This window comes from Trichoderma asperellum, chromosome 3 (genome assembly GCF_020647865.1).
Source record: "Trichoderma asperellum chromosome 3, complete sequence".
NCBI lineage: Eukaryota > Fungi > Ascomycota > Sordariomycetes > Hypocreales > Hypocreaceae > Trichoderma > Trichoderma asperellum.
The window spans coordinates 3,555,633-3,578,596 of record NC_089417.1 but is presented as its reverse complement, the minus strand read 5'-3'; the positions used below and the strand labels follow the sequence as shown (position 1 = coordinate 3,578,596).

The 22,964-nt window shown below is 51.5% G+C and overlaps 8 protein-coding genes across 8 annotated transcripts; 5 read left to right on the top strand and 3 right to left on the bottom strand.

The window, feature by feature from the left end:
- Positions 1–39: 39 nt before the first annotated feature.
- CYS9 (Thioredoxin reductase) lies at positions 40–1,818 on the top strand. Its single transcript, XM_024902532.2, has 3 exons — positions 40–344; positions 463–525; positions 616–1,818. The coding sequence occupies exons 1-3, from the start codon at positions 326–328 to the stop codon at positions 1,488–1,490; spliced, it is 957 nt and encodes a 318-aa protein (XP_024760280.1). The 5' UTR covers positions 40–325; the 3' UTR covers positions 1,491–1,818.
- On the bottom strand, positions 1,534–3,731 carry TrAFT101_005775 (uncharacterized protein). Its single transcript, XM_024910976.2, has 2 exons — positions 2,144–3,731; positions 1,534–2,077 (listed from the first exon to the last, which is right to left on the bottom strand). The coding sequence occupies exons 1-2, from the start codon at positions 3,578–3,580 to the stop codon at positions 2,009–2,011; spliced, it is 1,506 nt and encodes a 501-aa protein (XP_024760279.1). The 5' UTR covers positions 3,581–3,731; the 3' UTR covers positions 1,534–2,008.
- A 2,293-nt stretch (positions 3,732–6,024) lies between these two features.
- On the top strand, positions 6,025–7,918 carry TrAFT101_005774 (uncharacterized protein). Its single transcript, XM_024908142.2, has 2 exons — positions 6,025–6,489; positions 6,575–7,918. The coding sequence occupies exon 2, from the start codon at positions 6,781–6,783 to the stop codon at positions 7,705–7,707; it is 927 nt and encodes a 308-aa protein (XP_024760275.2). The 5' UTR covers positions 6,025–6,489; positions 6,575–6,780; the 3' UTR covers positions 7,708–7,918.
- A 188-nt stretch (positions 7,919–8,106) lies between these two features.
- TrAFT101_005773 (uncharacterized protein) lies at positions 8,107–9,418 on the top strand. The gene has a single exon (XM_024900246.2). The coding sequence runs from the start codon at positions 8,204–8,206 to the stop codon at positions 9,233–9,235; it is 1,032 nt and encodes a 343-aa protein (XP_024760274.1). The 5' UTR covers positions 8,107–8,203; the 3' UTR covers positions 9,236–9,418.
- TrAFT101_005772 (uncharacterized protein) lies at positions 9,401–12,247 on the bottom strand. Its single transcript, XM_024900213.2, has 2 exons — positions 11,521–12,247; positions 9,401–11,385 (listed from the first exon to the last, which is right to left on the bottom strand). Exons 1-2 carry the CDS (start codon positions 11,745–11,747, stop codon positions 10,155–10,157), a joined length of 1,458 nt encoding a protein of 485 aa, XP_024760273.1. The 5' UTR covers positions 11,748–12,247; the 3' UTR covers positions 9,401–10,154.
- A 1,827-nt stretch (positions 12,248–14,074) lies between these two features.
- TrAFT101_005771 (uncharacterized protein) lies at positions 14,075–14,257 on the top strand (the record flags this gene model as incomplete). The annotated part of the gene is made up of 1 exon (XM_066127585.1): positions 14,075–14,257. The coding sequence occupies one exon, from the start codon at positions 14,075–14,077 to the stop codon at positions 14,255–14,257; it is 183 nt and encodes a 60-aa protein (XP_065983697.1).
- Positions 14,258–15,487: 1,230 nt separating this feature from the next.
- On the top strand, positions 15,488–17,740 carry TrAFT101_005770 (uncharacterized protein). Its single transcript, XM_024908141.2, has one exon. It carries the CDS (start codon positions 15,550–15,552, stop codon positions 16,069–16,071), a length of 522 nt encoding a protein of 173 aa, XP_024760272.1. The 5' UTR covers positions 15,488–15,549; the 3' UTR covers positions 16,072–17,740.
- Positions 17,741–19,116: 1,376 nt separating this feature from the next.
- On the bottom strand, positions 19,117–20,589 carry TrAFT101_005769 (uncharacterized protein; the record flags this gene model as incomplete). Its single annotated transcript, XM_024900175.2, has 1 exon — positions 19,117–20,589. One exon carries the CDS (start codon positions 20,587–20,589, stop codon positions 19,117–19,119), a length of 1,473 nt encoding a protein of 490 aa, XP_024760270.2.
- Positions 20,590–22,964: the final 2,375 nt, after the last annotated feature.

The window sequence follows — 22,964 nt, the reverse complement described above, 5'->3', positions numbered from 1 at the left end:
CAGCCCCGCCATCCGCATCGCAAAGAAACAAAGCCGGCCGAACTCGTCCGTGCTACTTTTGTTCTACTATCAACAACCCCATCACGAGCTACTACTTTTTTTGCGCGGGACATTATAAATATCCCCCATTCGACGTCACTCCTTCTCTCTCTCTGTCTCCTTCTGTTCTGTTTGGTAGTAGATTATACAGAAATCGCCCAACCTGTTCGCCTCAAGTTTCAGACGAACGCTGCGTTCGAGTGCTGGGCTGTCGATTGCCGCTGCCGCTACTGCTTTTACCAAGAACCCCTCGAAGACACCAGTTGTTGAGACAGGCGCCAGAAAGATGCACAGCAAGGTTGTCGGTACGTTTACATTCTTCTCTCCTTTCCTTGCATATTAGACATCTTGCTGTCTCTCTACATCTCTTCGGACAGAAATCACAAAGGGAATTGGGCTAACTAACTCTTTCTTGCGTTGCAGTCATTGGCTCTGGCCCCGCGGCCCATACCGCTGCCATCTACCTCGCCAGAGCAGAGTTGAAGCGTAAGTTCTCTACTTAAATCCCCCCTTTAGAGAGAAAAGCGATAAGATACCTGAGCATATGCTGACATTGTTTTTCTTCTTTTGTTGCAGCCGTCCTCTACGAAGGCTTCATGGCCAACGGCACCGCCGCCGGCGGCCAGCTCACCACCACGACCGAAGTCGAAAACTTCCCCGGCTTCCCCAAGGGCATCATGGGCCAGGAGCTCATGGACAACATGCGCGCCCAGTCGGAGCGCTTCGGCACCGAAATCGTCACCGACACCGTCACCAAGCTGGACCTCTCCAAGCGCCCCTTCACCTTCAGCACCGAGTTCAACCCGGACGAGACCCATACGGCCGACTCCGTCATCATCGCCACGGGCGCCTCGGCCAGGCGCCTGAACCTCCCCGGCGAGGACAAGTACTGGCAGAACGGCATCTCCGCCTGCGCCGTGTGCGACGGCGCCGTGCCCATCTTCCGCAACAAGCCGCTCTTCGTCATTGGCGGCGGTGACTCTGCCGCCGAGGAGGCCACGTTCCTGACAAAGTACGGCTCCCACGTCACCGTGCTGGTGCGCCGCGACCAGCTGCGCGCCAGCAAGGCCATGGCCACGCGCCTGCTCAAGCACCCCAAGGTCACCGTGCGCTTCAACTCCGTCGCCACAGAGGTCAAGGGCGACGACAAGGGCCTGATGAGCCACCTCGTCGTCAAGAACGTCGTCACCGGCGAGGAGGAGACCGTCGAGGCCAACGGCCTCTTCTACGCCGTCGGCCACGACCCCGCCACCAACCTGGTCAAGGGCCAGGTCGACGTCGATGCCGAGGGCTACATCCTCACCAAGCCCGGCACCACCGAGACGAGCATCCCCGGCGTGTTTGCCGCTGGTGACGTCCAGGACAAGAGATACCGCCAGGCTATCACCAGTGCCGGTACTGGATGCATGGCTGCTTTGGAGGCAGAGAAGTACCTGACTGAGCTGGAGTAAAAGCAGATGTGGATTTAGCATATAGAATAGAAGGCGTATATACCTACATATATCACATACAAACTTTGATTTGGAGTACAAGGAATTAGTCCCCAGAGATCACAGTGTAGAATAGATTTCAATGACATTCATCAAACATGTTGGAGCTTGCAACATGCAAAATAAAAATAAAAAGGCAATACATTTCTGAGATAAATCGCAAAACACTCATCATATAGCGAAAAGAGTCATACATATAATAAGGTGCCACTCCTCAGAGTATAAACTGCATACTCTATGTATTCCAGCTCTTTTCCCTTTGTCTAGTTCCTTTTATGATCGTCTGCAGATTGCTCGACAGAATAGCTATGGCCTGTCCGCCACAAAGGCCCTCGGCTTCCATAATTTCATCCATGCCCATGCTACAAATAATTACTCTAGTGCTAACCAATGCTGATATCAAAAAAAAAAAAAAAAAAAAAAAAAAAAAAAAAAAAAACGAAAATTCACAAATAATTTTTTTTCCCTTCCTTTTACTTTTACTCCAGCTCCAGCACAGCGGGGGCTGTGATGGTCTTGCCTTTGAGATGCTCCAATCCCTCACCACCCTATTATAACTCATGTTAGTACAAGGTTGGAATGTATATAGGTAACTAAAAAAAGGGAAAACTTACGTAGCTGATGAGGGGAGAGACCTCGATACCTCCTTCTGAGAGGACCGTGGCACCGGCGGCTTGGACCCATCGAAGGCCTTGGTCCATGATGTCAGCCTTGCTGGTCTCGGGGTCGTCCTGGCCGGTGCCGCTAGCGTTCTTGAGAGGAGAAAACTCATCGGCACGGTTCACCTCCATGCAGGCAAACTTGTCAAGAGCAAGGAGAGGGAAGCAGTCAAAGACAAACTGCTCAAGCTTGATGCCGTTGGGCTTGGCAGGCTTAATCAGCTCTCCAGACTCAAGATCGGTGGCAGGGATCTTCTTGCGGGCGACGTGGTGGGGCAGCTTGTGAGCCCACAGAGGGATGCTCTCCAGGAAGCTGAAGGAGTAGTAGTGGTTAACAATGTTGGCAGCACGGTACTTGAGGAGTTCGGGGTTGCTGGGGTCGCGAGCCTCAGCAGTCTCCTGGTCAATCTCGGAGTACTCCACAACATCAGGCTTGCCGTTCTTGCTAAGGATCAGGCCGACAGACTCGGTGGCATCACGCTTTCGCACGACCTTGGTAGCAATGTCGACGTTGAGAGATGCGGAGAAACCGATAAAGACGGGGTCGGCGACCTTGACAAGGCAGTTGTCGACGCAGTAGGCGTGGATGTGCTGGATACCGCGCTTGCGCATATCCTCTAGAACTCCAGAGACGATGAGAGCCTGGTAGATGCCACCATTGCCATCAGGGGCGACGGCAACCTTGCCCTTGTTCTCCAGAATGATCTTGCCCTCGTTAGAGATGCAAGGCAGAACACCCTGCTCAAAGATCTTGACATTCTCCTTCTTCAGGCCAAAGAAGTTGTTCTCGGCGAAAAACTCCTCGGTGGGCTTGCGAGTAGGTCCACTGGTCATGACGTACCAGGGGACAACGACGCTGTCAACACCAGCCTTCTTGGCAGCCAGCTGTTCGACCTTGCGGATACGCTCGGCCTGAATCTTGAAGAGGGGCTTGTGTGAGGGCAGGCCAATATCGAAGCAGCCCTTGGGGGCAGAGCTTCCGAGTCTGGTTCCCTGGCCACCGGCCATGAGCACGACAGCAACCTGGTTGCTGCCAATAAGGTCAAGACCGGACTCATACCACTTGTTGATGTCGACCGGGCTCGAGTCCAGGATACTGGCGCAGGCGGACTCAGGGAGGGGCTCAAGCTTGGTAGCAGTCTCCTCGGCCTGGGGAGGGTTCAGGGCTCGGTCGGCGATCTGGTTGATGTAGGCTGGGTCAAAGCCGGAGAGCTGCTCGAAGAAAGCAGCTTTCTCGGCAGTGCTCAGGGAGTCGTAGAAGGTGAAAACATGGCCCTGGTCGGCCTTTGTGTACTTCTCCTTGAGCTGGGAAACGGCCTCAGATGAAGGCTCGGTGTGGCCGTTGGCGTGGCCATTGGTGCCATTGTGCAGAAGATTCTTGACGGCTTCCATTGTGCAGGTGGGAGTGGAAACAGAAGGGAAAGGGAACAAGTATTAAGATGTTGGTAGATGGCAGAAAATGGTATTAGTATAAGGATACAAGCGAGTGTAGATCCCAATGGACGGCGGCAGTGGCGGAGGAGGGAGAATGGAGAGAAGGAGAGCAGCGATGATGTCGAGGAAAGCAGAAAACCAGGGAAAGCTCCAGTAAAGTATGCGAACGAGGCCGGCTTTGGCCAGGAGAGATAGGAGAAAGCCTTCTGCTAGAGGCTGATGGAAGCGGACCTGCGCTCCACCCCGGGAGTACCTGCGTCGCCACGCCGCATGCGCTGCAGGCCAAGTTGCGCGCAAGTATCTCCCTCGTACTGCCTACCAAGTCCGTACCTGAGACGCGCCTCTCTCCTGGCTGACGTCGTGCTGCCTCTAGCCACAGCCCACCCCTCCAAACCAGAAAAATGCCCTTCTAGCTTTCTAAGGGGGGGCCGCATTAGTGCGAGGAGCTTAACAGGCCCAGCGAGCCCACCAAACTTTAGCGGATATTCGTACATGAAGAACACCACTACCCCCCCTATGAATGCCGCATTAATACCAGGCAGGTTTCTATCTAAACATCGCCGTAGCACCACAGGTGAACTAAGTGCTGCAGCAGAAGCAAGTATTGATACCTTGCTGCTGGCCATTGATCAATTTTCGGAGATGAAAGCACAAAAAAAAAATTCAATCTCTAAAAACGACTAGCGGCAACGAGCTAAAGTCGGGACAGGCTGAGATGAGGCCAGCGGAAATATGCTGCTGCTATTTTGAGCTTCTTAGGGAGGCGGTGCGGCAATTGGCTTGTCAGCCCTCCGCCTCGCAGGAACGCTGCAGGCGCCTTCTGCATAGGTGCGCTGTGGGCTTTGTTTGCCAGCTAAAACCCCTAGCGCTGCCAGTGGATTTCACACCTAAAAGTCGTGGTGAGCGCTCAGTTGCCGAAAAAAGGTGATGTGTTGTTTTCCAGTCGTCTTAGTCAGGAAGAGAAGAAAAAAAAAGCCCTAGCTGAAGATATTTCGACATGTGATACGCATTGTTGATGGATTATTGTTGTCAGCCAACACGATGCACTCATATTTTCCTCTTGGCGTTTGCCCATTTTAGAAACGGTAAACAACAACAGAGATGCTGCGTCGTCTGCATGAGTAGCTGCAGCACATGCGCATCCGAATGCATGTCCGGCTACCCACGCCACGGAGCCGATCTCCCCGTATGGACCCTCCTGAGGAGACGTCAACATGGGCTGGATACGAGCGCCAGGGCAGCGGGCCTCCCGATTCGAGCCGCACATGGCTGCGTGTGTCTGGCCCCTATCTTTTGCGCTCTTGATCGGGATGGGATGACGATGATGGGTGTGCGACGTGCATGTGTACGCATCCCTACAGGTGATTGCTGGCAGCGTGACGTCTAATTCACTATTGCTCTATGGCACGGCGTATAAAAGATTGATATATGGAGTTGTGATTCGTGGTCGGATTTTGAGAAACCCCTGTCCTCGGCATTGCTTCAAGAACTGTAGGTATGGATATCAGTATTTTTCCAAGAGATGATGCCAGCATCCCTGCGGCAACCAAGCCTACGCAGCACGGTCTTGTTCTCTGCTTTGGCTTCGCTAGTCAACACCCTCTTCTACAGTATGCTGGCTTGACGGTGAGAGCCAAGGGTTCGTGCAGGGACTGCTTCTTTTCACGACGCACCCCGTATGGAGTGCTCCACACATACCTACAGTATTATCCCGTACTTGTAGTGCTAGCATCACGCGTGTCCGAAGTACAGTAGCAGCAGTAATAGGTACTGCTCATAACTTTGCTTCATTCAGCAACAGAGTGGTAATCCGGTAGGCCATAAAAAGGATATTTCTGCAAGGGGCAGGCTGCAGCCATGCTGTGTTAGTGTCGAATCGTGTCCACGTTCGTATGGCTTCTGCACGACGTGGCGGAGGACTAAAAGGACATCCCCCTGATCCAGCTGCGGTGACCGAGACGCTGTAATATCGCAATATCAGTGGTGGCGCTGCTCTGTACCTGTACTTCAAATATATCTGAGAATTGGCAGCCCAAACATGATGCAGCCACTGGCTTCGGGAGTTCACCGCAAGTTCGCTTCATTCTCATTAACCGGCACAAGCTGGGGAGAGTAGTGGTAGTTAGTGACTGGCAGGTGTCGACCCCTGAATACTGCTTGACTTCTGTATTATCACTGCCATCTCGATGATCAGATAGTAATAGCTGGTACGGCCTCCTGGGACACAAGAAAGAATCGGAAAATCTACTGGCTCGGCTTTGCTTATCGAGGGAGGCTGGTCCATGTAATTCGTAACGGAAATGCCTGTTTTGGACGGAAATGGTGAGCGACTGGCACGTGATTGGTGCTGCCTTTCTTCACCTCTGCTTGATATGCCTAGTAGGTATCTGCCTATTCAAAAATTACTACAGAAGAGAGCCACGTTTGCAACATCAGTCGACCGACTGGTCCATCATCGCACCATGCCGATGCTGCTGGATCCCAAATTGCCTTGCGGCACAGATGATGCACGATCTCCCGCCCGCCAGGAAATGGAACAGCTGGTCTGTGGCTGTGTCGACGCTAATTAATGCTGGCTAGTTTCTGGTGCCGGCAGCCTCAAAATCAGCCGCTCCACGAAGCCCCCAGTCAAAGATGGAGCCAAAAATGAAAGAAGGCAAAAAGCTGTTCCAAATGAATCGTTCACCAATCGGCTACCTTTTCTTTCTCCCAGCAGGCTTGGCTCAGCCGCAGATTTTACTACTGGTGCCTAGACCACTCCTGTTCTCAGGTACTAGCAGCATCAGTGATAGCGTTGTATATCCCCTGCCAAAGGATTCGAGTTTGCTAGCCAATGCTTCAGCTGCCGCATATAAGACGGCTGATTAGTAAGTGTGGCTCAAATATAGACGGCGTACTTCCTTTGCCAAACTTGCAGCGTTCATGATCTTACAGGTCACTCGAGCGAGAAAGGAATTTCCCAGGCAGATTTTGCTTGCAATCTTCGAAACAAAAATCTAAACAAGTCCTAGTGTGCCATACCAAGTCATACAAGAAGAAAACCCCCGTTTAATAAGCATTGTCAGCGTCAAATTTGGCACAGAGTAGACCTCAGCTTATACACGCCTTCACGCCTTCACGCCCTTCCACGTGTTACACCAGCCTATTGACCGAGTGATATGATCGGTGATTCCGACATGGAGCCGAAAGCTGAGGTTTCAAATTCGGGCGAGACTGCAACATTTGAGGGACGCTTGCAGTTGAAAGACTTCATGTACAGCGCCCCTCAACAGCCTATACGGAGGAGTCCTCGGTTTGCTGCTGCGTCTGAATCACCATCGTCATCCTCAGTGACAAGTGTGACGAATCCTCCTCCATCATCCAAGAGGAGGCGTCAGACAGAAACTCCAGATTCGTCATCTTCATCCCCACAGAAGAAACAGCGGAATCGTCCCAAATCTGGCTATGCTCCACCTTCAACCTATGCCCACTTACCAGAGCTACCTGATGCCGTCGCGCCCAATCTCCTGGTATTTTTCATCGGGCTGAACCCCGGTATAGAGACTGCGCGGAAAGGTCATGCTTATGCACACCCATCCAATCTATTTTGGAAGCTCCTCTACTCGAGCGGCGTGACGCCCGTGCCGTGCCGTGCCGATGAGGACAGGCAGATGCCGGAGCGATACAGCCTTGGGCTGACCAATATCGTCGCTCGGCCCAGTCGGAACGGCGCCGAGCTAAGTAAACAGGAGATGGATGATGGTGTCTCCATCTTGGAAGACAAGGCCCGCAAGTGGCGACCAGAGAGCATGTGTGTCGTTGGCAAGAGCATTTGGGAGAGCATCTGGCGCGTACGCCACGGGTCTCCCGTAGGCAAGGCCTTCAAGTACGGATGGCAAGACGAGTCTGAGAATATGGGCGTCATCAAGGGCGAGTGGGCGGGAGCAAAGGTATTTGTTGCGACGAGTACGAGTGGCCTTGCAGCTTCCATGTCGCCAGCCGAAAAACAGGCCGTATGGAACCAGTTGGGCTCCTGGGTCAAGACAAGGAGAGCCGAAAGAGAGGTTGAGGAAGAGAAGGAGGCTGACAAGGAGACAGAATCTTAAGAAGAAGAGCGGGGCTAGACAAATAGTGACAGCGGGTGATGCATATTCATGGCATTAGCAATTCTTTTGACCATGCGCATTTGTTACATCCGAATGACATGGTGTTAGTGATGCTAATGCTCATCAAGGTGTCGTGCCTATCAGATCAAGTACCATGAGCCTCCATAAGGTTGATGTTATAATTCAATGCGTATGATACATGAGTAAAAATACAAAACAAAAATATAAACTTCATTACTCTACTGTGAAGTTATCTGGATCGTTCAAAGTATGTGCCTGGACTTGATAGATGTTACATAGGCTGCACCCCGCCGGGACCAATCAGACGCGCCGCGCAAATCCCGTCCTCCACCGATATGACATCGTTCTTTTAGCTAGCTAGAACTACAAGCCTTTCCCAAACTCCTACACCCACACCTCTTGAACCTACCAAAATCTTTCCCTTCAACTTCAATACAATCTAAATAGGGAAGAGGGCAAATCGAACAACGATACAATGTCGTCCATAGGCCCCCAACTCCCACCTCATCTCACAAAGAGGAAGCATGACGACGACGACAATGTCGACGAATCCACATGCCCGTCAAACAAGCACCCTCGTCGCGATGATAACACAGCGCAACCTCCACAAAACCAAGACGAGATAGACATCAATGGCTCCAGCTCAGATTCAGAAGACGATTACGGGCCACCTAGGCCATCCACTCTCCCAGCAGCGCCCGCTCCCCGAAGCGTAGGGCCATCTCTTCCACCACACCTCGCCGCAGCCGCAAACAACGAGGACGAGATCAATCTCTCCGACTCGGACTCCGATCCTCTCCCACAACCTCCTCCAGCCGCAGCCGCCGCCGCTTCAAATCCTCCCAACCCAGATCCAGACTCTGATTCTTCAGACGACGACGACGACGACGACTTTGGTCCCTCCCTCCCCTCCGCCTCAGCTCCTCGCGCCCGCCAAATCGGCCCATCCCTCCCTCCTTCAGACCTCGACGCCGCCCCCAAGCGAGACGAATGGATGCTCGCCCCCCCTCCCTCCTCATCAACCTTTTCCGAGCGCGACACAACAAAGATCCGCGCCCGCAAATTCGCCTCCAAACCGTCAGCAGCATCTTCTTCAGCTTCAGCCCCCGGCGCTCCCTCAATATGGACCGAGACGCCCGAGGAAAAGCTCAAGCGCCTGCAGGACTCCGTCCTCGGCCGAACCTCCTCCGCGTCTTCTTCCGCCGAAGCAGGCGGCGGCGCGTCGGAGCTGCAGCGCAAGAAGCAGCTGCGCGACGAGGCCCTCGCGGCGGATATCCAGGCTCGGCGCGGGAAGACGCTTCTGGAGGAACATCAGGGCGCGGGGGAGAAGAAGAAGAAGGCTGGGGCGGCGAGGCCGGAGGATGAAGAGGATGACCCGAGCAAGAGGGCGTTTGATAGGGAGAAGGATATGGCGGTTGGGGGGCGGATCACGGCGACGCAGAGAAAGGAGCTGATTAACAAGAGTGCCAACTTTGGGGGGAGGTTTCAGAAGGGGTCTTTCTTATAAAGAGCGTTTTGGAGACGGGGCATTTTTGGACAGAGCGAAGTTTTGCATATGTAATGGCTTGCAATTAGGAAAGTATGATTATGCAGATCATAGACAAACAGTCTTTAAGAGGGCGTTTTAAAATCTAGACGGTTTACATCACATCATACATGTACATGTTTTTCAATCACAACCCAGTTACACGCTTCAGTTCCAAACGGTTATGTCTTCTTCACCGATCCTGTATATTGATAACATCGAGCCGAGCTACCAAAAGAGAATGCCACTATAGCCACCCAACTCCGCCGCTGATATTTCCCATACCATCCTCCGTCTTCACCTAACGCTGGGAGCTCCCAAAGTGTAAAAATCGAGAATTTTCCTGTCCCAATGCAGGCTAACATAAAAAGCAAAAACCCATGCATACATTAGAAAAAAGAAAAGAACAGGAACCCATCTCCTTTCATACAAAAATACAAAAAAGAAAAGCCATCATCGCCCTGATTCACCATATTTCCCAAAAGAGGCTACCATATTTTTAAAAAAGAGGAAAAAATAAAGAAAAAAACAAAAAATGATACCTTACCTTTGTTGTTTCCCCATTCAAAGAATTCATATATACGTGATGGTCCACTTGAAAAGTGGTGTACTTTGTCGTTTGAACGGTTAACAACATAAAGAGAAAAACGAGGAATGAAACCTCCACAGATGCTTTCATAATGCGAGATAAATTCCGAGACGGTGGTGTATGTGACTATATAAGTCTTTCATGACGGGTGTGTTCAACACATATGTTGGTAGAGAGAGAATGCCATCGCTGCCTTGAGAGGGGCAGGCTCAAAAATGAAAGTAACCAGACTGAGAGCAGATAAATCAGGTGAAGATGAAACCCAAAAAAGAACAACAACAAACGCCAAATACAAAGACGCAACAAGTCTATTTACGTAGAGGTGGCGGGCGGTTGCGTGCCTGCCTCTAGCTGCGACGGGGTCACTGCCGGTGCCGCATTTGTTGTTGAGGGCGCTTCGGTCGACCGTCCGAAGCGGAAAGCGTGTCGAACAGAGGAAAGCAGGGTACCCTGAGCAGCTGGCTGAGCGGTCTCAGTAGTCTGGTTTTGCTGGTGTGCTATTCTGGTTTCTATCGCCGTAGACTGAACCCTTCTCCGTATTGGGAACTGGAACACAGAAGGCCGGGTGCTCGAGTTGTTGTTATTGCTACGGCCATTATTGCGGTTGCTATTGCGGTTACTGCTTCGGTTGCTGTTGCGGTTGCGGTTATTACGAGAGCGGCCGCCCGAGGATCGGAAGAAGGCCGCTGTCAGGCTCGCAGGCAAGTTCATGCGAGAATTCTGGTGTGGGTCCAGGTTGGCATTGCTGGCGGTAGCAGGATCATTCTCTGGGTTGGGTCTGGGCTTCGGGACGTAGTAATCGGCCTTGCACAGCGGGCAGCATGCGCGACGGCTAGTCAGCCAAGGATCGACGCAGACGGCATGGAAGGTGTGGCCGCATGTCAATCCGCGGACATCATCGTCGTCTTCGAGGGTGTCGATACATATGGCGCAGGTATCGCCGGATGTGTTGAGGAGTTCGGGAGGAACGGCGGCTGTGATGTGCTCATCATCATCTTCGTCGTCTTCTTCATCTTCCTCCTCGCTAGACGTTCGTTTCAAGGGGTCATGAGGCATCACGGGTCCGTCCTCCTCAGAGGTTTCGCCGACAGGGGCAGCAGTGTCTTTGTTGTCTTTCTTATCCTTCTTGTTCTCATCATCCTTGGTTACGTTTTCAACAATGACTGATTCGGCCTCGGTGGCCGGAGATGCGACTGGTGATGCGATATCGTCGACTGCCCGGACCTCGGTTGACGTGCGCTCTTTCTTGGCAACCTCCGGGACTGCCAGGTCAACCTGATGAATGCTGTTTGGGCGACTAGGCGTTCCTACACCTCCGGCAGTAGGTAGTCCATCTCGAGCGCGCTCCGAAACCCAGGTCTTGTACTTCATCATGGGGAATTTGTCATTGACCTCGTCCATGGTCATAAGCTTCTTCTCACGCCTTCTTCGGTGAGGCCGAGGCATGTTTTCGAGAGTGATGGGTTCACCATCTTCGTTGGTCATGTTTCGAGCTCGATTGCGAGCGTTGTACCTGAAGCAGTACTTGACGCCAACGATGATCCTGCCACGTGTGTTAGACGAGGAGACGAGAATTGGGGGAGAGAAGACAATCAATTGAGAGAGAGATATGCACGTGTATGTGAGTGCGTGCAAATGGGCATACGTATGCCAAGACAGCAAAAACGTCAATGCTTACCAGAGGTTTGTAAAGACTACGCCAAAGCCCAAAGCGACAAAGAAGAGTAGCGGCGAGCTGGAGCCGCTGCTCTTGTTGTTGTTGTTTGAGCTATTTGTGTTGGAGGGAATGGCCGTCTGCGGACTGGTGACGTCTGACGACGTGGCCGTCGCAGAATGCGTTGTGGTCGTCGCAGCCCTCACGACAATATGGGCGACCTCGCCGAGAACCTGGTCAATGACAGCCATGGCTGGTTATTTGCAGAACGAACAGCGATGGATTCGAGGCCTTGGTTTGTTTTTTTTTTTTGTTTTTACACGTGCCGAGACACAGACAGCATGGATCGTGCGACGGTGGTCGGGCTCTCTATTTCCAGAGCGTTGCAAAGGCTCGGAGTCGTCGGAGCGCTGAGGGGGTGCACCATGCAAGGCTGAAGTTGGAGCGCTCTTTTTTTGTTGGAGTCGTTTGTCCCTTTGCCTGATTGCTTGTTTCTATTCTGGATTCTTTATATGTCGCCTTTGTGTCGCCTGCAAGCGGGAGGATTTATGAATGGCGAGGCGAGAGAAGAATAAGCACTCGATCCTCCCTGCGAATCGACAGCTACAGACGCTCAAGGGAACGGGCGTCTCAAGGGTTAATTGCGCGGCTTACGACACGCGCGGGAGGGAGGAAGCAGGAAAGATGAACTAGCAGTACCAAGTGAAAAAAAGAGAGACCCGGGAGCATCAAATGGATTCGAAACTGCGGAGTGCAGCAGCAGGTGGAGCGACTTTAAGAAAAAGAGGGCGGGCGATTGGAACAGCGATTCGTAAAGTGAGTGAGAGCGAGCGACGGGACCCATTCCATTCACATCAGGAACCCGGGCCTTGGCCGCGACGGGTCGTGTGTACCTGCGCGCAGCGTCTGAGTCGGCGCGGCCGCGAGGTACGGGATACCGAGTTGGACGACGGGGCACCAGGAGAGCGGCTTGAACCCGCTGCTAACGACCACTGCCAGCCCAGCTTAGCTGCCTTAGCACTACTAGTAACTAGCTGCTACAAGCAACTAGCGCTACCACCGCAGCAGGGGCGCCAGTGGCCTCCCCTCTTTTTACTGCTCACCATTACAGCAGGATGGACGTTGGGAGGAGGGGGGTGCGCCACTCGCTCGACGCAATGGGCACTGTGTGCTGGGCCGGTCGCTGCGCTGTGCTCAATGGCTGTGGACGGGGGCTTGCGCTAACCAGGCCCGCTGGGGGAAGCGCTCACAGCTCAGAGGGCGCTGGGGGTGGAGCCGGGCCTCTGGTGGCTGCGACGCGCTGGTCTCCAGGGCCGTATTGCCGCTGTAGCGCGAAGCGTATTCGAGCCTGTTTGGCAGCAGGTCAGTCAGTATGCATGCGCCGTCGGCGTTGCAGTTGTGCCGGGGTGTGACTTGGGATGTTGAATTTGAGCAGAATACATGTACCTAGAAGATGCCAATTGGCAGAAGGATGAGGCTGCGCAAAGCTGCAATACTGCAATGGAATACGAACAAGATACGCACATCGTATGCGAGACAATTATCACCAGCAATTCTATGTATGTACACATGTATGTAGTACTTCTTAATTATCTACTAGGTATATGCGCACGCGGGACGGTTTGATCGGACAATTAAAGTGCAATGTGCGTTCATATACGGCCACATGTAGGTATCCTGCCCAATACGACATCGAATCTACCCACGCATCTCAAAGGCAACGCAACGCAACACTGATTCAGCCAGGCCGAGATACAGCTGAAGCATTAAACTCAATCCAATTTCGCCTCTCTCCTCGCTTACTGAGTCAGGCTGGCCTAAACCGTGATGCCGCTGCCTCAGTTTCCGTAGCCGTAGCGCCTCTGCCGTCGGCAGGGGCGAAAAAAAAAAAAAGCAAAAAGAAGCATTCAAAAAAGGGGAATTGGTTTCTAACACCTCAGTTTCGTTATCCAGCGCCCTCAGCTGTGAATTACGAAATACCCAAGACTTGCAAAAAAGTAGTGGCAGTAGGACTAGTGGGAATAGTAGACGCTGTAGAAGATTCAAATCCATGGAGTTGTGGTTCGCGACTTCAGCTACGGCTTGGGGGGGTGTTGGAACAATTCTCCCAAAAAGGAACAAGAGAGACAAAATGGCTTGGTGAGCTATTAGCTGAAACCAAGGCAACCCAATGAATTTCAATTGTCTCAAAATAAGGCCGCAAATAGTAGCAGAATCCACCGCCAGCTTGGTTCAATTCGGGGTTTTTTTTCTTGTTCCTTTCCTCGTCAGGTCCTCCATGTAGTATTTACTGGTATGTACAGCTCAAATGTCGGACAATCTACTTTTGACATTAGAGTTGCTTACGCACGTTCCTGGAACTCTGATCGAGCCGCCTGCTGCCACACACACACAAATACGATAAGCCGGCCCGACGTGAGAAATAAAAGGAAAAAAAGAAAAAAGGAGAAGAAGAAAAATCGTATCCGTTCGTATCTGCGTCTGCGACTCATTCGGCGTTCAAAATGGAACACACTCGGTCTTTTTGACCCCTTCTGCCTAGCAGAAACTCGCTGCTCGCACGTTGGGGCCCGTGGAGATGTGGACCTCGAAAGGCGCCGAGCTTTTTGAAGCCGTCAGCTGTTTTGATGTCATTGCCAATGCCGCCGGTCGTCCCCTCTTTGCGAGAAGGCGCGCCGAGCACGGCACCGATCACCGTTCGACGGCTTCGGCTTCGGTGACGGTGGGCTGCGTTGCGTTGCAGAGAGATCCGGCGCTGTAAGCGAATGCTTGGCCTTTTCTTCCTTTTCCACTTTGTTATCCGGGGTGATGGATGCGTATTGTGGAAGCTGCAGAACTGGGGATTTCCCCCAACGAGCTACCGTTGACACTGTACTGACTGTATGGAGAAGCTTGGCTGGATCTGCCTACAGCACTACGTGACAGTTACGCAGAGGCGGTCGTTTTCTTCCGTGATTGGCATTTGGCATCGGTGCTGTAGACACCAAGCGATAAACCAGCGGGCTGGAGGCGCCGGACCCGACTCTAACGAAGAATATGCCAGTTGAATAGATAGATAGAATGCCTGTATGCTACAGTGCGCTGGGGGGGCATTTTCTCGTCAAAATCTATTTTTAATGCACGTCTAGACCCCGTGCCGTGTCTTATTCTTCGGCAGAATTACGCCCCTCCAGCTATGAGACATGCATTGTTCTGACAATTCATAGGTCGATTTTGCGTCGCCCCGTCTGCTCTCCTGCTGAGTATTCCATACCAGCTGCATACCTGCCCCGGTTGTCGGCCCCAGCTCGTTCATTAGTCGAGAACGGTCCAAGATGCTTTTGGCTTCGTGCCATTCCCGGGTGGCGATCTGTGGCTGGCCAGCAGCGCTCTGCTCTGGTAGGCCGCCTCCTGCCTAGGCGCGATTTCCAGATCGGACACGATGCGAGAGTTTTGCTGCCAGGGCGCAGAGGTTTTTGCGAATGTACTCCGTTCATGCATACATAAAACAAATTGAGGGTCCCAACGGTCAATTATGTTTCCTTCTTGTCGCTTCCCTTCCTGATCCCTTCAAATGTCGCACTACGAGAGCGGCGGTCAAAGAGGGGCGGTGGATGCTGGCGGCCCCGGATCAAGATGGCAGAAACAGCCCTGGTTAAAAGTGTTAATCGACGACTTGATCGCTGGGCTTGGCGCAGGTATCCCCCGCTCTGGAATCCCCCGCCAAAAGCGCTCGTTTCTGGGGGTCGAGTGACAAGTATCCCGCCACTACCGGGCGTACTGCAGCATCTCTGCGCCTCTGTTGCGCGTTTCACTGCCTCGAGCTGCTGTTGGCGTGTGATTTCCCGCTAATGTCCATCGGATCTCCCCTGCTCCGGGGCATGACTGTGCAGTGTTGGATGCCAGTTGGCGGACACGGAGCCCTCCGAAATAGATTGAAAGTGGCCTACAAGTAATACTACAGTAGTACTCCGTACACGCTTGCACATCACCTTGTAGGAGCATCTCGAGCATGTCTGTGTAGGCAATATAACTAATCCATTTACTGGAAATACCGAATGGCCCGTGCAGCCAATGTGTTGTGTTGGTGCTCTGCACTCCAATTTCAATCGCAGTACCAAGGCATGTCTGCATGTCTCACTCGGCGTAATGCATCTTGATAGGCAGTGCAGTGCGTTCTTTCTTTCATCTTTCCATGCCAAACGCACCACCGGATTTCACATCCACCGGGTTTCTCTCCACGCTGCGAAAACGGCCTTTTCATCGTCCACGGTTGATCCTGAACCAGCCACGGCTCCGCCAGACCCTCCCGCCGTCAGATGCCTCGAGCGGTTAGCCGCGAAAAAAAAAGAGCGAGTGCATTGGATTGGACTGGGCCTCGCTGGGACTTTGTCCGCGCGCAAGCATCAATCAGCCTCTTATCAGTCCACTGAGGGGCGTATCGACAGTGTGCAAATCCCCACTGTGCACTGTACTCTTAGCGTCGATGTCGATGCGGAGCTAATGCCCAGAGGCCGTTTCCTCTGCACACCCTCTCCAGCAAGCAAAACGGGTGCAAAGTGCCTCTTGCAGAAGGGATTCGCTTTGCATGGATGACGACAGCGCGCACTAATAGCAAGTTGGTGATGCTCAGCCTTGATTGTTGTTGCATTTGGAATTGGATGAGCTTTGCGATGCGAATGCGAATACCGTACATGTGCCTACTATTATCATCTACTGGAGTCGGGACAGCGTTCTGGTATAGATGACGCGACAAAACGAGGCACGAGAACAAAACAGCTCACTAGCAGCAGGTAAGCAGGGCGAGTCTGGCAACTTTTTTGACGTGCGTCAAGTCGGCATTGGGCTTCATGCATGCTCGGCCATCTCTTGATTCCCGTCTTCCGCGATCGTGTAGGGAGTCAGGGACACCATTGATTTGAAATTTGCGGCTGAGGCACGAGCAACGAGGTCGAAATGGCCCATGCGGGCGAGGATTATTATACAAGCATGTCCAATCAGTCGTACATTAGTGCGAGTACGCAGCATATAACATGACACAGCTAACATGAAAGGAGAGAAAAAAGAAAGAAGAGAAGAAGATGCTGAAAGGAGTGAAACAAGGAACAATATCCCTGCATGTACTGCAACACGACTAATCTATCTGCAAAATACGGCCATCACGATGTTTGGGCTCCCAAGTACATGCTATCTCTCGCCGTTGGACGGCTTTTTTTTCTCCCACCGCTGACATCATGGATAACCTGACCGGGTAGCGGTGCCTGAGAATCACCGCCTTTCCTTCTCCATTGCGCTGCTTGGACCACTTGAGCCGACAGATGATTGATGATGCTGGTTGCACCGCCTCGCCATGAATGACACGGAGTGTGACAAATTGACGGTGGACTTACCACCCAAAATAGCCTCATAATCCTCTCTCTTTTTTTTCCTTTGACACACACGCTATATCTTGTCTTTTGTATCTTGTATCTTGCATGCAGCAGACATCTTTGTGATTCTCAGCTTGAGATGCACAAATAAATGCGAGGCTTCCTGCTAGGATGTTGGCATTACCTAATCTTTGCTCACACGCCCCAAAATCCAGCACCAGCCAAGCCTCGCTCTACTCCATAAATGTGTGTCACCACTTTAGTACTATTGCTTTTTTCTTCACTCTATTCTAGAATCAAAACCCGCTACTTAGTGTGTCCCCCCGGAGTTGCAGCAAGCCGACGGTCCTCGGAGCAATATCGATCATCTTTTTGTCTTCTTCTTCTTCTTCTTTGTTTCTTCTCCCAAATCTCCCCATCATCACACGCAAATAGGGCTTTTGTCGTCACGCCGTGTCCAGCGTGTGACCTGGTTGGAAGATCCCGCTTCGCCCCCCCCCCCCCTCCCGGGTGGCTTCCGGATTTCACAATATGCGGATTAATCCCAGCGACGGGGGGCCGTTTAGCCGCCGTTGCAGCCGAAATGCTGGCTCTTTGTTCACTTGATTTCTCAGCTTAGTCGATAGAGGTAGAGAGGGGTGTAAAAAAAAAAAAAAAAAAAAAAACAGCGAAGAAAGCATGAGATTGGAAAGCTGATGCTCAGTCGTGAGGCCAATGGTATGGCTGATGCCATGGACTAACTGGCTCGAACTTTTTTGCCAGTCACTAAGGAAATAGAAATAGCCAGCGGCTTCGTTTCATCTTTCTTGTAGCCAATGCAGCCCCGTTACGCGGCCTCGGCCTTTGCTAGCGGTATCGCGTAGTCTAATACTAGTAGGTACTATCTTCTTGATAAGGGTACTATCTTGATAATGGCTTGGTCAAAACCATTTCGTCGAGTACACGTAATCTCAACGGCATTCCGCCAAGTCCTGTACATGATGATGGTGTTTTTTTGCCTTTCTAGAGATATACCTCAGTTCATGTTGTTCTGCATTCGTAAGAGTTGGAACATGTGATTCCCGTTCAACAAATCCCAACGGCTTTGCGTGATTTGTTTGCTGCAAGCCACTTGAATCAAGTCTCTTTACATCATTTCTATACAATACATAGAACATGATCCATAAAATAAATATATAGAAAAAAGTCAAATTTCCATCGGATCTTTCGGTTTATTCTTCCATCATCATCATGCCATGGCATCTTTCTTTGGCGGTGGGTCAGTTCCAGAGAGAGAGAAATATGGGGAAAAAAAAAGCTTTTCCAAGTTTCTTCATGTGGATTTAATCGGTACACCCATCTTTGTCGTTATTTAACCTTTTGTGAAGGCGTCTTCCGTGCCTGTTTCGTGGCGCTGCTTCCGAAACCCTGCAAGCCTTGTAAGCCACAAAGAGGTGTAAAAAATGTGCCCCTTTTCCGTGAACGGATATACCGAAAACCCACAAGAATATGTAATGAAAGAACGTCTCTAGAAAGAAGCTGTATTTGGATGAGATTGTTGACTGTTGTATTTGAATTTCACTTTAATAGTCATGGGCCATTTATCCACGTAACTTATATGGAAGACAGTGCTGTAACGAAATATGCGTTATATATAAACATATAGTAATTTATATAGTGGCTTATATAGTAGAAAACATCTTGAAGCATCTAAACTAATTCACAAATAAAATAAAGCAGAAAACAAAATAAAAAACAATGCAAGTAGATACCCTCCAGTGGTATCATCAAGCATACCCAAACGCCTTTATCTCTCCTTCGAGCCGCACGTAAATATTGAACAAATGCCTCAGTATCCGAGAGCGAGTGAATCATCAGTCAAAAGAGAATGTCATTGTCATGTCATGTCAAATCAAGCATATCCAGGCCTCATAGAGCGCCAGACGATTTTAAAGAAAAAAAAGAAAAACGAAGTGAGTAGGAAAAACCTGAAACGACAGGAATTTTCAAATCGCCTATATTTCCTGCCAAATACCCATTTCCATAGAATGCCACACCATATGAAATCAAATCCGTGAGCTTGCCCAAGTGGTATTTCTGGCCCATGGCCTCCCTTTATCGAAAATGCAGTCAACCAAATGCACCGATAGATATGTAAAATAAGGAAATCTGAAAGAAATGATCGAATATGGTCAAGTTGCAATGAAAAAGAGGAAGACTAAATGAATGACCCCATTTCTCCTCCCTCCCACTCAAACACAAGTTACCAATTTTACGTCGAGCCATCTAACGCTTAATGTTGGCCAAAGGCCCAGTTACGACGTCGGTTGAGCGGCGTCACAGTTGGGCGAGTGTTCAACGAGGTCGGCGTCGGCTCACCAGCTGGTGCAGCGGCCACATGCTTGGTAACTGACACAATGACGGTCGGACCAGCGACCTGAGCATTGTTGGTGCGAGTTGAAGTTACAGCCATGGTTGTGGTCGAGGTGATGGTTGTGGTTGAGGGTGAGTGTAAAGCCGCAGCAGCTTGAGTATGGACTGTAGTTGTCACGAAGACAACAGGGCCCGACGTGGAAGAAGAAGACGCAGCAGACACAGTTTTGTAGAGCGTCTTCCAGACGGTTGACTGCTGCTTGTTATTACCGCCAGCTGCAGCGGTAGATGGCTGGGCGATGCCTTGCCTGATCGCTGACTTGGTGGCAACCGCCGTGGTGGGCGCTACATGAGGAGCAGCTGAAGTGGAAGTGAGAGGAGTCGAGCCATGGCCGCCTTGGCCTCCTCCGTCGGCATCAATGTCGACCTGGTAGTTGCCCGTCATCTGATCCTTGATGGCCATGGAGTAGATGTTCTGCTTTTCGATAAACTCACTGTTGATGTTGGCATGCTGGGCCGCAGAAGACGAGCTACCGCCTGTGATCTTGATGTCAATCGTGCTGGCGTAGCTCTCGTTCTTGGAAATAGCAGCCATGGTAAAGCCGTGGGGGTCCTTCTGGCCACGCATGAATGTGCCGGCCCAGGGGTACAGGCCATTCGTGGTCGCCTGGAAGTCGATGTGGCTGGCATCCAGGTCCGGCCAGTCCCAGTACCAGTAGATTGTGTAGATGGAGCCGGCTTTGAGGTCGCTGGGCAGCTGGACAGTCGACTGGCAGCCGAGTTCAATGTTGTGGTCGGCACCCTCAGGGGCCAGTTCGGCGGCTCGCTGAAGACTGAGAGCCCCGTTGTTGGGCTGGTAGCAGTTGCCGTCGTCGTAGTTTCGCGTGCCCAGCAGAACGCCGCGGCCATCGCCTCCCGTGCCGTCCTTGTTCCAAACAAGATGCACGTCAAAGAGGCGCTCGTTCTCGCGGGGCTGGCTGGTGCCGTAGAGGAAGATGGTGCCGCGATTCTGCGGCTTCTTGGGCTGGTTCTGCGGCAGCGTCGTGTGGCCGTTCTCAAGGTGGATGATGGCTATGTGGTCGCCCGGCGCGGCTTCCAGCATAGGGAACTGGGGTTTCTCCTCCTTCTTGTACTTGTTCAGGATCTCATCGCCCGAGTAGGCACTTTGGCCCGTCACCGGCAGAAGCAGCTGCGGGATGCTGTCCTGGAAAGGCGGGTCGGTCGAATTGCGAGCAATCCAGCCACGAGCATAGCCTTCAGCTCCAATCATGGTGCCATTCGGGGCGACTTTGTAAGCTCGCTCAATCCAGGAGTGAGCTTTGGCGGCCGTGGCCAGAGCCAAGACCAGAGCCTCCTTGAGGCCGAAGCGAGACTTGGACGTCATTCTCAACATTGTGACGCGTGTTTTGAAAAGCTGCAAAGTTTTTGAATTGAAAATCGAGGGAGTGACTGCGTTGTTGTAACTGTCGAACAGGTAAGGACTGGGTCGGAAGACGATATCAAGGAATGAAGTGCTTTTCTGAATCTCTCCGGGAGAAACAGCAGAACCAAAATGCGACCGTGATCAAGTTTGTTATTGTTTTTGTTTTTTAAACAAGAGAAGGAGAAGCAGGAGAAGAAGAGATGAAGAGATGCAAATATAGACTGCCAGCTGGCCGGCCCGTCTGCTAATAGCAATGACTGATGCACAGGTGGTGAACAGCTGTGGCCTCTTCTTTTCCTTTTATTTCCACTCTTTTTATTGTATATGTGAACAGACTTGCCGCGCCCGTGTTCGTGTTTTTTTTTTGTGTATCTTTGTGTTCACCTGAATAGTTCGCAAATCAAACGTGATAGAGCCGAGTGTCTTTGTCGAAGGTAATGGGTGAATCACGTCCAGCGTCGTTCAGGCCCAGTGAATTGAAGAGAGTTGGGAGAAAAAAATTGATATCGTCTTGAGTATTTCTAGGCAGAAAGAAAAGGAGGAAGAGGAATAGAAATAGAAGAAAGGGAAGAAATAAACAAAAAGAAAAAGAAAAAGAAAAACTCTTCTCTTCACCTTGCCATCATCAGTATCGTCTCACAAGTTGGAACAATCGGAAGTAGCAACAATCAGCCCACACACAATAGGCAAACTAGCACAATAGTCAAATAGAAATGCAAAGTCAAAGTAACTGAGACTAGAGATGGAGAGAACCGGGTGATATATGACGGATATTCAGCCGCAAAAGACACAAAGACGTCAAACAGGTGCGACTAATATATCCCCCCGACAACACACCAATTCCAACAACTACGGCAAGCCAGAGAAGACGGTTCCTTCTTCTCTTTCAAGCTGAGGCATCTCACCGTGCCAGCCGGCTTCAACGGCAGCCTATCGACGACACGGCATCGGCTCGCCATGGTCGGACATGAGACAGCCGCAGGACCATTCATTCGCCCATTGGCAAGGCTGGCAGTGCAGCGGCTCGCAAGATGAGGCCACGAGTGGCACGAGGCAGCCGAGAATAGAACAAAACAGAACAGAAGAGCACAGCAGGATGGAGCCGGTTAGTCGGTCAGGCAGCGGATGCTGGATATGGCGACGAGGCCATTCCACGGGCCTCGTTTCAGCAGACGCGAGTTGGCCGCCGCAGACTGGGAGACGCACAAGAGGCCGTGGTCGGGTCAGGTATCACCTGCTAGGTAATGCAATGTACTATAGATATACCACTATAGATGCTACAGGCTGTGATCTGGAGCATGTACCGACACACCAGAGCCTCGCAGTGACGGTACATGCAGACTTGGAAACAGCCTCAACTCGAGATCCCAGATCGCATGCATACGACGACGGCACGTTATTACTACTGCTGCGTTTACAAGTTACAGGTGCACATGAGCGGCCCAGGCCCATTAATTTGCCTAAGCGCCGCGCATATCCAGCGCTGTTGGCGGCGCCGTTTAGCCTTGTCCGGGTCGATCCAAGCGACTGGCTCTCATTCGCCGCCGCTGCCGGCCGGCCTCGACCTCAAACACTCTCTCATATAACAAGAAGCCGGCCATCGCAATCATTCGATCAGCAGCTTTCGGCTGCGGCACGCGTGTCCGGCTGGCGCAGACGCAAATTTTCTTTCTCTGATGCAGTCCAGTGGATTCGGTGCCGGGATTGTTTGCGTAATGCATGAGTTGCTGCTTCACATATCCGCATCTAATACTCCAGTCTCGAGACTCCCCACAGCCATCAGTCATATTGATTGCGACACACTATATTGTATATACCTGGAAGCCGGCACTCAAATGCCCCGATTTGTGTTTCAATCAGCCTTTGCCCGTCGTCTCGTTTCATTTTCCTTGTCCTTGATCCTGGCCCCTTCTCTAGCAGACCCTGTCTCACAGGCGCTTAAATCTGCTTTCCCCGGCTCAGTAATAGACGCAAATCGACTCATACAAGACCAATGTAACATTCCGCTTAGCCGCTGCCGCGCTTCATCTCTCTAACCATGGCATCAGATGCGATTGATACGCCGTAGACACGGTAGAATGTAGATTATTTCCCGGCAAAAGGTGCGAGTGGTACTCGAAATAAACGGCCGCTGGCTTGCAAGTATTCAACGCCCTAGCAACAACGTACGCCCTTGATGTAGGTACCTAGCCCACCTACGTACGCAAAATTACCATATACTTTTCCTGTCCTCTTCTTCTAGTATGGACTCGAGATGTCGAATATGCTCAACAGACAGACAACGTGGCAGTAGGAAGCCGTATTATCCGAAGCCTTCTCCACCTCGGGCTGCACTCGATTGGAGC